Source organism: Centrocercus urophasianus, unplaced genomic scaffold (assembly GCF_019232065.1).
Source record: "Centrocercus urophasianus isolate 14NV4802_14NV808 unplaced genomic scaffold, USGS_Curo_1.0 seq_7, whole genome shotgun sequence".
Classification (NCBI taxonomy): domain Eukaryota; kingdom Metazoa; phylum Chordata; class Aves; order Galliformes; family Phasianidae; genus Centrocercus; species Centrocercus urophasianus.
Window position 1 is genome coordinate 3,450,176 of NW_024885310.1, and position 12,235 is coordinate 3,462,410.

Here is a 12,235-nt window from a genome sequence, read left to right on the forward strand (position 1 = left end):
CTCTGTGTCACTTAGTCCACTCAAGGTGATGCAGCCTCAGAACAAAGGAAGGAACAGTCACTGCTACAACACCTGAGTAACACTGCAGGAATTAGCAATGAAGCAGTTGTGGTAAGCTTCGCTGATGCATTCCCATTATTTGCCCCACACCATCAGCAGGAAAGCCCCAAATCAGCCTGTCAAATGGCTCGACTACCATAACACACCACTCTACTCAAGACAACAGGCTTTTGCACAAGGCCCTAATAGAAGTCCCAGTCAGTAAGAACCTCAGCTAATACTTTTCTATCTAAACACCTAACCTACACTCATGAAACATTCTGAAGTTACTCTGAAATACAACTTGCTGTTTACATGTAGGTTTTTGCATTGCCTCTTCACAGATTCATATGAGAACACGAATACCTTGGTTAACACTCAGGTGTGAAAAGCTTCACATTTAACTGCAAACCAAGGCAAGCTACCAGGGCTGAAGTCATGAAGAACAGCCTATCAACAAGAACCTAACAAGGAATTTTCTTCCTGTAAGCTAGTGCTTCTTTTAATTTTCTCCAACTAATACATTACTGCTGAGAACACATTACAGCTGCAGCTCACACAAGCTATTACACAACACTGGACAGAAATGCAGCAGGCACTGGCTGTATTTACAGCTGCTGGGCCTTGCCCAAGGCCCATTCTGTGCATGGAATTACAAAAATGAAGAGCAAAACTAGTTGAAGAGACAACATATTTATTTGGGGGGATGTGGAGAAGCACAGTAGGAAGTAAGAGTGAGTAAGACTCTTAGTAACACCATTCATTTCCCTTTCTACTAATTTGTTCCAGGGGGTGAGCAAGAAAGTCACTGGTGATGTCATCATTCAAAAGCACCTTAATCATTTCAAGAAACTGAACAAAGCAGTCCCTCAAAAAAGAAAAAAAGAGCAGATGAAGTAGAAATATATGTAGCTTAAAAAAATTCAAAGACGTAGATGAAAATTTCACCAAGGCCACTGAGTCAGTTGACATCCTGCATGTCTATAAATAATACACTAGCTAATGAGCAGCTTCATGAGCATTGCTTTAAGTAATCCCTTATAAGGCACTGGTTCCTAAGTGGGAAGTGGAACAATATAACACAGTTGAATCAGAAAGGCAGGATTTTTTACGGATGAAAACACATTTATATCTCAAACACTTTCAAAATGGTAATTCTTGTGGAATGGAAGAGCCAATGGAAACCAAGTTAGCCTGGTATCACAAAGTCATCATCCTCTAAGAAACCTGAGAACATAGCTCATTTATCAAAACAGACTAATAAATATACTCATATTTCATCTCTGGTAAACAAACTAAAAATTACACAAAACCAAGAAGAAAAAATATTACAGATTAGTCAAATAGGCGCTTACCATTCCCTCTGCATGCTTTTACTTTAGGTCATGCTCAAGAAAAGGTAATGACTGTTTTTCCTATTGCTTTTTTCCACATGACTGCAGTTTAACAAGGGGACTTTTGGAAAATGAAGCAAAGGAACACAGAGGGGCAACGTCAGGTTACTGTAAGTATTTCTACATAATTACAACTGTATGATACAAGTTTAAGAACACTTACGCTGCTGTTGTGAAGGCAGCGAAGTCAGCTTTCACCTCGGTATCTGCCAAGTCTCCTTCAATGGGTTTGCTTCCTACAGCAGCCTATTTCTCAGCAACGGCCGTTTCCCAGCCCTCCTCTCACGGACAGACTGGCGGTTATTTTGTAAATAGAATTAAGTCGCTTTAGGGAGAGCTGCCTCTCGTGTCCTCGAGATGTTTTGAAACGATGACCTCTCAGCCTGTCCCTCGAACTCGCCTCCTCGGTTAACGAGAGCTCTCGTGAGGTGGAAGCGGACATTGCTAGCGCTACCTCACCGAGGGCAAGACTGTGGGGGTTACAGTTCAAACAGCAACACTTAGCTAACAGAACAACACGCCACGAGGCCCCGAGCTAGAGGCCTCCGAGCCATCCCAGCTGCTGCCCGCTATCCATCGGGGTTCGGACAACCAGCGCCCTGCCAGCAGACGGGGAGCGAGCGGCGAGAAAAGGCGCCCGCCTTACGTCCGCCACAAGCGCCATAAGCGCGACCGCCGCAGCCCCGGGGCCCGGCCAGGCCGCTCTTCGGGGAGCGCCCCACTCACAGCTCAGGGACATCCCAGCTCCGGGACATGCCCCGGCGCCACGCCCGGCTCCCCCGCGGCAGGACTGAGTGCCCTAGCGGAGCCGGGGAAGCAGCCACAGAGACCAGGCCACAGATCCGACCCGCCACCATCTCAGAGCTCCATCAGGGGCCGCGTCCGCCCCCGCGCCGCCCTAATACGCTTCCGCTCCGTGCGACGCACTTCCGCTCTGCGCGCCTGTTCGCCCCGCCCATGCCGTTCCCGGCATGCCGCGCGTGGCTCCTCCCCCCCCGCCCCCGCAGAAAGCCGGGCCGTAGCGTTGAGCTGCCATTTTGTTGGCGGCTGCCGCGGCTGCGGGCCGTGGCTGTTGGTGCGGCTGAGGCGCTGCCCGCAGCGGCGGCTTGGGGCGATTTTAAAAGGCATTTTAATTTGTTCGAAGGCGGCAGCGCCCCAGCCCTGTTTTAATCCGCTATGTCCGGTGATGGAGGTACCGGCGAGCAGGTGAGCAGTAGCGGAGGAAGCCCGTGGGCCGCTCCCTGAGGAGGTGTGGGGCCGGGCGGCCTGTGGGCCGTCACTGAGTCCGGGCGGCGGGAACGTGGCCTTCCTCGACCGCTGCCCTCGACGGCGCGGCCGGAGGGCGGCTCCCTGCACACATGGCCGCCCCGCCGAGCCCTTGGGGGAAGGAAGGGCCTCAGGGCGGCTGCCCGGCTTCCCGCCGAGCTGAACGGGCCTGGGGCGGGCGGGAGGCGCGGCGCTGAGGCCGTGCTTGTCGCGTTCGGTCACGTTTAACGTGCGAGGCTCTGGGTTCCTTCCCTAACGGTACCGTTTTCCTCCGAAAGCGTTTAAACGTCTGCAGATTAGAAGCTGTAGAAACGTGTTTGTGTAATAAAGGACTTTTTTTTTTTTTTTTTTTGGAGGGCGGGTTTGGTGTTCTCTCACTGAGGAGGGAGCAGTTCTTGTCTTGGCTTTGGCTTTACGCTAGAACATGCACTTTCTTGTTTTCCAGGTAGATGCAGTTCAGTGTCAGGTATTGAAGTGTAGTGTTACTGTGAGATATTTCCTGTTTACAGATAAGTCTTTTAGCTGTTAGGGCCTCATTAGTTGGGACAAGGGATGCAGGTGGAGTTTCCCAGCTGAGGGAGGAGTGGTTGATATGCTGTGAAGTGCCCATGTAGCCTGCAGAAATGCTTAAATTTTAGCTGCAGACTTAACACTCCCTTCTTCAGAAGGTTTTGTTTTGGAAGAAAGTCTCTTTCTAAAGCAGGCTTGTGTGTGGGCCTGCATGGCAAAAGGGTGTTGGGTGAACTCTTCGTAAGGTGCAACTCTTCTGGAGGGGAGCATTCAGAATGTAGAATAGTCATTTTCTTTCTCCTTGGGAAATTGTTATGCATTGCTCTTCTGTATGCTCAGGGCTGCTCAGCGATTACACTTGTCTGTTCAGGTGAGAGGTCCTTCAGAAAGGTTTACTTCAGCACAGGAAGAATATGTTACAATAAAATGTTGGTGATTGTGATGTGTAATTTCACATTTAAGCTACCTGCTGTGGCGAGTGGTTTTGTGTCTGTTTTGTTTTCCTGAATTTACATTGGCAGGTAATTGTATAATTAAAACTTGAATAAAGCAGCATGCTCACTTCTGTAACGTGTAATATATTACTTTTTTGCTTAAAAAGAGAGTCAGTGCTGCCTTAAGACTTTACTTTCTTTTGTGAGGAAAGACTTAATATGCGAAAGATGGAGTGACTGCGTGTACTGAAATAAAAGGTATTGTGGAGAGTTTTGATAGGCGTAGCAATGTGGTGCCATATCATAGAGGGCCTCAGTATTCAAAAAATGGCAATTTATTTGTGGTACCCACAGGGTGTGAGGTTTAGTAGATGGCTTGTATTTTTTTTATGCAGAACTAATAAAAAATGAAAGTTAATTTGATTCCTGTTTTCATGTTGGGTGCTATTTAAATAAATCGAGCTTTTTTTAGGTTCAGCTGAATCTTTGTTTTTATATACTGTGCTCTTTATGAAGGCCTCTGTATTCAGTTCTCCTGGAGGATTTCAGACTTTGTTACAGTCAGCTCCTTCCATTAGTTTATGTCCATTTGAGGGAGTTGTCCTCTGCAATGTTATTTTTCTCACCCTAGCAGACTTTAGTTTCTTACTCCTAATGTTAAAACAAGGTTATAATTTTATATTGGTGTTTTGAGCAAAATGGAGGCTCCCCATTTCAGGTTAACAACCAACTGGTTGTGTTTTAGGGCAGGTGTTTCTGAAGTTTAAATGTTTATCTAACTGTTCTCTTTGCAGTTATCTGTTGGCAGTGCTTTTGGTGGAAAAGGAACAACAGAGTGCTGGGAGTGGGGCAGCTGTGCCTTGCTCTCTTAACTCACATTGCAGCTGATAGATATCACAACCTAGTGCTGTGTGGAGGTCTCTCTGACCTTACATACACAACATTTTTACGGCTTTAAATGTATGTTAATGTGAGAAGCTGAAGTTGGACAGAAGTTGGTGTGGGTGTGCATCTTTCTCTGTTGCCTCTATGACCAGGTTCTGGGATTTTGAGTACTGTTATTGTTGGCAGTCATTTGTCAGCTTAAGGGGTGACTGTACAGTTAACATTCATTATGTTGTGCACTGGATGTGCGTGTTAGTGTATGATGCTGATGTTAAATAACTGCTAGCGCAAGCACTGACACAAGGGTGTCTCCATCGTGCTTCCCAGGCCTTGGGTTTGGAGAGGATTTCCAAAAGGAGCCAAGTAAAGGACAGATTGCCATGCTGTCTCTCAAGCACAAAATGATGGCTATGCAGGAAGGAAGAACAGAGTGTTGGGTGTAGATATTGTAAGGTTAAAGGCCCAGCTGGAGTATCAGAGGCTTTATTACACCAGGTGTGGTGCAGCTGAAGCAGTTCAGCCTCAAGGCAGTGAAAACATAAGGCACTGTTGGGCAACTCGTAAGCTGTGTAGTGGGGGTTGTCTGCTTGCATTGCTAGCCTAGAAGAGAAGGGAAGCAGGAGGGAGTGGGATAGGGAATATGGTGCAGCCACCACTGTTGCTTGAACTACCTTTTGAGTCAGAGTAGTTTCAATTTTAGCACTGTTTGTTGTGTTGGACCCAAACTAATTTCTGCAGAAACAGTTGTCAGGTCTTCTGTTAGGTCTCTGCTGAACTCCTGGTGTGAGGTCTACATGATGTTTATCCAGACAGAATTTCTAGAATTGGTTTCTAGAGCACCAACCATTTATATAATAGAAATTCACATTCTGTAGACTGAAAGGCTGTTACTGTTTGCCATAATATTCCCTCATTTTATTTGATGAGCTGTTTTCAGTCTCTTCGTCTGTCAGGGCTACTAGGAGTATGCTCTCTCAACTGTGTATTTCTTTGTTTTTTCTGGGCCATAAAGTATCTAGTTTCATTTTGCTTCCTGTACTCTCAGACAAGGCCTAAATTCTCTTCTTGCCTCTGTCTGCTGTGACAGAGTTAAGTTCCCTTATCCACTTAATAAATCCCAAGTTGCTAGACATCAACTTTAGATAAAGACTTGATGTGGTATTTGTTTTACCCTGCCTTAGGTTAATCTTCTATGGCTACAAACAAGCAGATAAGGCTTCCTGTAATTGTGAGATGTGCCTCAGTCTGTGGTGCAGGTTATTCTTTATCTGTTCCAAGATGGAACTGTGGGAAAAAAAATGGCAGTGTTATCTCTGTGTCTGTAGGAAAGACCTCTAAAACAGCTTGTTCTGGTTTCTTCCTGGCAGATTCTACTTTTCTACTCCCGTCTCTCATTCATACCTCATGTCTGTTTGGTACAGGGTTTGGAAATCTAAGTGCAGTAGTAAATGCTAAGATAGTTAACATTTTAACAAGGTTATCATTGCTGAGCATGGTAATGAAAGCAAAAGTTTATTTTTGCAGGGTGGGGCGGGTTGCACATGTCAGGAGGGGTCATTTGGAGAAAAAATCAAACCCCTCTATGAGTGTGTTATTTTATATGGTACTTAACTGGGTTTACTGTTACTGTTTATGGTTACTGTAGGAACTGCTTGTAAGTAGAATGAAAACAAGCGTGGATGGAGGGAGACTTTGGACTCAGTTTTGCAGATGTTTTCAGATATACAAAGAAGAAATGAAAGTGAAAAATGTCTAAACACTGGCATGTGGGAAAGAGGGAATAAGAGTAATTCTTAACCTAAGCTCTGATTTGTACAGAGATGTAAAACAGCCCAGGTTATGTTCATGGGGGGGCTTATGTGTAAAAGTATTCTTCTAAAAATTATTTGATACTTTACTGACTTACATTTGCTAATAGTGACCCAGTGTTAAAGGGCAAAAATTCTTCCCAAATTGCATTCATGGTTGAATTTGTATAGAAGTAAAAGACAAACAAACAAACAAAAAAAAAAAGACAAACCTTTAAAAATAGATTTAAGTCTTGTCTATGAGAAATACCCTCCTTTTTGCTGTCATTGCTGTTTGTTGAACCGAGGAAAGGCAGCCTGGTTTCTGTGCTTACACAAGGTGACCTGGGGTGCAGTGTGATTCTGGAGTCATTGTCCAGCCGGATGTTTATTCTGCACTGAGTGGCTGTGTGTGGTGTAACTGGGAGGTACTGAAGTACTGGATGTGTAACTGAAGGCAATTACAAACTGGTTCTGTGCATGTATAACTGCAACTCAACTTTGAGGAACAAACTTGGGCTAGCCACGCTGTAAATTAACCAAACTGGAAAACCAGCAATGCTTGCTAAGTTGTATGGTAATGCATTTGAAGTTGGATTCATCAGCTGTGTTACAAGCTGGGCTATGCTAAACCACAGCAAACAGTCAAAACCTCCAACAGCGAACATAAAACTCCTTCCAGACATTAATCCACTTGACTGATACAGCTGTTGGAATTGCTTTCCTTTTGTGCACAGCAGCCTGTATGTCTTCTTTAAAGACTACCACCAATTGTGCAATGAGATCTTCTACAAACATCTTAAACAGGCCACAGGTGAAATAGATCTTCCTTTTACTGCAAAAATACCCCTTGTGGCAGCAGGATGCTTTAAGCAACTGGATGCATTCTGTTGTGTGACTGTTTGAAAAAGGTGTGTGTATCTCATGCAGCGTGCTCTGGAGTCATGAGGCTTGTTCTCAGAGGCCTAGGGAAAGTTTTAACTGTTGCCTTCAGTTGTAAGGCATAAAGTTAAGTTCTCATTGAAAAAGAGCTTGGGGTAAATATTAGAAGTTCATTCTGTTTCTTGTGTTCTTATTCCCTCTGGCATATTTTATGAATTCAGAGGTGGCTTTCTACAGCTGACTGATTTTGCTGGTCTTGATACCTGTGAAACTAAGAATCCATAGCCATTTATTTGTGTGCAAGTAATAGAAGCTCTGAATCCGACTAGATGTTATGAATACAAACACAGTCAAATGGAGTGCTGAAGTAATTCAGTGACCTTCAAAGGATTGTTTGTGAGATAGGTGACCTATTACAGAGGAGATTTGCTGCATGTATTTATCAAAAGGAAAAAAAGTACTTTTCCAGCTTGTATGCAACAATTCTTAGCAGTGTTTTTTCTAGATGTTAAAGAAGTGTTAGAGGCTAGTATTAAATTAGGTTTTGTAGTAGTTCAAGCTGATCTAAGCTAGAACTCAAGTCCTGTGCTTTTCTCAATCTTGTATTCTGCATCATACCTGACTCTTGTTCCAGAGAGCTGAGCCCATTAGAGAGTTAACTGCTTTCCTAACTGTGTGTGTGTGTGCTGAACTCCCTGAACTGACTTGTTATAGAATGAGGCAACTCGCTGTGTTGTAAGGTGTGTTGTAAGGAGAGGAAGGAACCAAAAATGCTGATGTAGGGGCAGAATCATGGCAGCAAACGGCACCCTGTGATTTAGGTGTTTACACTGTTGGCTGGTGGTTGTTGTGTAAGTAGTGCACTTCCAAGTATGTAATAAAAGCCACGTACTCCTAAACTGCTCAACAGCAACTCTAAGCCCCGTGTTAATGTTTAGGTTGAAGGTTTCAGGTCCCTTCACTGCTTGCTTACAGGTGATATTAGCCCTCATAGATTTGATGTGTAACTGAACACATGCATTTACTTGCATGCTCTGACAGTGTAATCCACTCTAGAAAGCCTAAGCATTGGTTTCTCCAGTGAGTTAGGAGTGATTATGTGTGAATTACAGAATCACAGAATGGCCAGGGTTGGAAGGGACCTGAAGGATCACAAATCTCCAACCCCCTGCCTCATGCAGGACCACCAACCTCCCCATTTCATAGCAGCCCAGGCTGCCCAGGGCCGCATCCAACCTGGCCTTGAACACCTCCAGGGATGGACGGGGCGTCCACAGCCTCTCTGGGCAGCTGCTCCAGCACCTCACCACTCTCATAGTACAGAACTTCCCCCGACATCCAACCTTAATCTCCCCTCCCTCAACTTCAAGCCATTTCCCCTTGTCCTGCTTGTTATCTCCCCTTTCCAAGAGCTGACTCCCCTCCTGTTTGTAGGCTCCTTTTAGGTACTGAGGGCTGCAATGAGGTCACTCTGCAGCCTTCTTTTCTCCAGCTGAACAAGCCCAGCTCCTGTCCCGGTAGTGAGGTGCTTCTGCCCTCTGAAGGTGGTCATCTTGTTTCAGTTGAGATATAACCAGAGCAGCGGTTTCCCTGCAGTGCACTTTGCTCCTCTGAAACACAGATAGGTCTGATAAAGTATAGATATTTTTTTAATTTACCTGGGGGGCTGGGAAGGGAGGGCTTGCTGCCCTTTACAGAGTGGGTGTTTTCTTACTTGTGATGTTAGATGTAAGCAATCCAAAACAGTCCAGCTCAAAACCCTGATCATATCTCATCTATCAGTTCTGCAGAGCTCCTATATTTTTCCTTTTGTTTGTTTTAGATGGCTGCCTGATAACTGTATCTGCTGATCTCAAGTGAATATTTACTGATTTAGGAAATCAGTCCTTTAGTTTTTCAAATAAAAGTCTGAAGGTTTTCTTACACTTGTATGGATAAGGTGTTCTGTTTCAAACAAACAAAACTAACGTAGGATTACTTAGGATTATGCATCATTAAATACAGCTTTTTTACAACATTGTGTATGATTATGCATCATCAGTACAGCTGAGCAGCTGCTGTGGAACTGTTCAAGAGGCTGCAATGCGCCTTTCTATGCCTGGTTTAAAAGTGACTACAGAACAGGACCCTGTGTTTCAAAAAACACTTCAGTTGTTGTTGTAGGGCGGGTTTTTGTGCTTTGTTGTAGCCAGCATTAGCTGCAACCTGAAAACAAGGGGCTCCAAGGAAAGCTGAATGGAAAATAGTAATGATCTTCATACATAAATTCCTAAAAAGAAATTGACTTTTTTCCTTTTTATGCATGATGGTTCTGCAACGTTTTTGATAATTCTGTTTTATAATTTAAAATACTGTCTTAAATTAGTATTTTGTAAGGAAATACCTTGAATTATATTCTGCTGGTAGAACTGACAGAATGGTTGGTAATGCTGACAGGTATTCCTAAATACTGTAACTTCGTGAAGTTGAATCACAGTGGAGAACGTAAGCGACTGTTGTCTAGTAGTATATCTGTAATAATTAACAAAAATAAATGGGTACGGGGGAAGAAGAGGATCCACTTGTGACTGTGATATGAAGTTCATATTTGTAGCTAACTTGGGCTCACAGCATTTGCTATCCCCAACTTACTCTTGTTTTAATATCAGCTAGTGATTAGGGAGCTGTAACAACACTTAGCTGGCAGCTTACCTTCCTGCAGTGTCACTATAATACTTCTGTTTATTTTTTCACTGAGGAATTAATAGTGGAAGTCATTAATAGCTGGGATTTTTACTCTTGCAATGTCTGCTCGACAGAAATAGCATTTGCTACAGTGATACCTGTTAGTTTTATGGGAGGTTGCACCTCTGTAGTGATATATGTGCCTAGTTGTCCTCTTTTTTGAGTGTGCAGTGAAACCTTTGGTAGAGAAGAGTATCAGTTCTCTCTGTCCTATCACCTTTTTCATTGTCACAGCTATGTACTGATCTAGATCTAGCATTTCAGTATGAAGAATTAAAATGATTTCTTTGAAATTAATCTTAAAACTGACTTTTTTTTTTAGTATTCTGTAATCAGTCACCCTCTCACACGCAATTCAGAATGGTGTAATGCAACCATAAACATGGAGTAAAGTCGTAAAATTTCTTGAGAAGGGTTTTATAATAATACAATAAATGCAATCACTGCTTCTGATTAGTATGTCTTGGAGCAAGCAAATTCTGTAACTTGGGACTGCTGAGACGTACCTGAAAATAAATGGGGTTCAGAAAGTAAATAGCTTTTTTGGAGTACAGATTAGAACATTATTTCCCATTTTATGCAAAAATTCATGCAACTTGCGCTTGTAACAACCATGCATGTAAAGCTTATGTGAATGGGATCATCACAGACGACCTATTTTCATTTAACTACTGAATCTAGTAGAAGTACTCTATCTTACTGAAACAACTGCTTTTACAGGGTCAACCCTGATATCCAGAATGTTACTTTGTGAGAATGTTGTCATTAGCTTGATGTTGTTAGCTGGGATTGTATTTGAGAAACTCTACCTGTGATCTCTTATGTCTTCTCCTTAATTTTTCTAGGCTGCTGAATATGTCCCAGAAAAAGTGAAGAAAGCTGAAAAGAAACTCGAAGAGAATCCATATGACCTTGACGCTTGGAGCATTCTCATTCGAGAGGCACAGGTTTAGTGACATAGGATTACATTTCCTTATCTATGGTCCACTCACACTATTTGGTTCTGGAGTAAAATCAGCATATTTCTTTACATAAGTCATAATATTGTAAATGCTGTTTTGATTTTCAATTTTTAGAATCAACCTATAGACAAAGCACGGAAGACCTATGAACGCCTTGTTGCCCAGTTCCCCAGTTCTGGCAGATTCTGGAAACTGTACATTGAAGCAGAGGTTAATATTTTACCATTCTTTCTTATATAACATTTAATAGGAATTTAAGTTTACACTCTCATATTCATAAATAAGATAGGCACATAAAATCTAGGGGGAGGTGGGATTTTAAGTATACCTTGCATTTATTTTGTAAAATAGGTACAAAGGAGTAATTAAAGTGAATTCTAAAGTATTTGGGTCTTTTATGAGTTGATGATTGTTGCATTATGGAATTGCAACAACATTAAAACAGTTTCAATGGTATTGGAGTGCTTTAGCCTTTTCTTTACTTGTCGTGTCAATTTATTGCCTCCCGTGTCATTTATTTAGAGGACATTTTTTTTATTCATACGTACGAACTTATTGAATGACTTTCTGTGGATGCTTGGATCTTTTAATATCTTTTCTTCCATAGAGAACTGAATATTTCTATGAGTAATGTGTTCAGGGAGGGTGTGGGATGGATGCTGAATTCTGGAATGGATGGGAAAATGTGTTAGCACAACTCATTAGCTTCTAGAGGTACCAACAGAGTTGGGGTTATTTACTTACGTAAAGCAGCAGCATGTGTGTTGCCCCTAAGTGCATTGAGCATGTAAACAGGGTGATGTGCTGCAAAATCCACTCTTAACGTGGCTATCTTTTTAGTTTCTTGTAACTGGTAGATATATTTTATTTTTCTTTACCAATACACATACTTTTTATGGGCATCTTTTAGCTGCACGTTTCTCTGGAGTCAAATCTTCTACCTGCTGCACAACAGTGGTGGGGTCCTTGGTTTCATAAATTAAAAAACTGAGATAGTTACTTTTTAAATTCTATTCATGTGAAAATTGGGAATCAGCAATGAATGGCAAAACTGCATGGTAGAGGTGCTCCGGCTTATTTACATTAAATTACATATCCACGAGTGTCCTGGCAGGAAACTTCTGAAGCTTCTGAAATAAAATGGGGATCACGGGAAAGTAACAGAAAATGTTATGTTGCAGTTTATAGCAAGAGGTAGTAGTGCAACCTAAAATGATCAATATACCTAATGAAATACCCTTGAACTTGCACTGTTTTGTTTCTAGTCGTCTGTGGTTAGTGGAGTGTTGTTGACTGGACATATCTGGGAGACTGTGAATACACTAACACATGTGGGTGTGAATTTTTCCTTT

General features: G+C 42.7%; 2 protein-coding genes across 2 annotated transcripts in view; one reads left to right on the forward strand and one right to left on the reverse strand.

The window, feature by feature from the left end:
* HIPK3 (homeodomain interacting protein kinase 3) overlaps positions 1-2,049 on the reverse strand; it is a 93,295-nt gene extending 91,246 nt beyond the window's left edge. Inside the window, exon 1 of the mRNA XM_042837219.1 lies at positions 1,597-2,049. The gene's annotated coding sequence lies outside the window, so the exon portion shown is untranslated. The remainder of the gene's footprint in view (positions 1-1,596) is intronic.
* A 400-nt stretch (positions 2,050-2,449) lies between these two features.
* The window catches only part of CSTF3 (cleavage stimulation factor subunit 3), a 43,761-nt gene continuing 33,975 nt past the window's right edge, over positions 2,450-12,235 (forward strand). Inside the window, exons 1-3 of the mRNA XM_042837209.1 lie at positions 2,450-2,639; positions 10,767-10,868; positions 10,998-11,093. Of these exons, the coding sequence (XP_042693143.1) occupies positions 2,610-2,639; positions 10,767-10,868; positions 10,998-11,093 (228 nt within the window). The 5' untranslated portion in view covers positions 2,450-2,609. The remainder of the gene's footprint in view (positions 2,640-10,766; positions 10,869-10,997; positions 11,094-12,235) is intronic.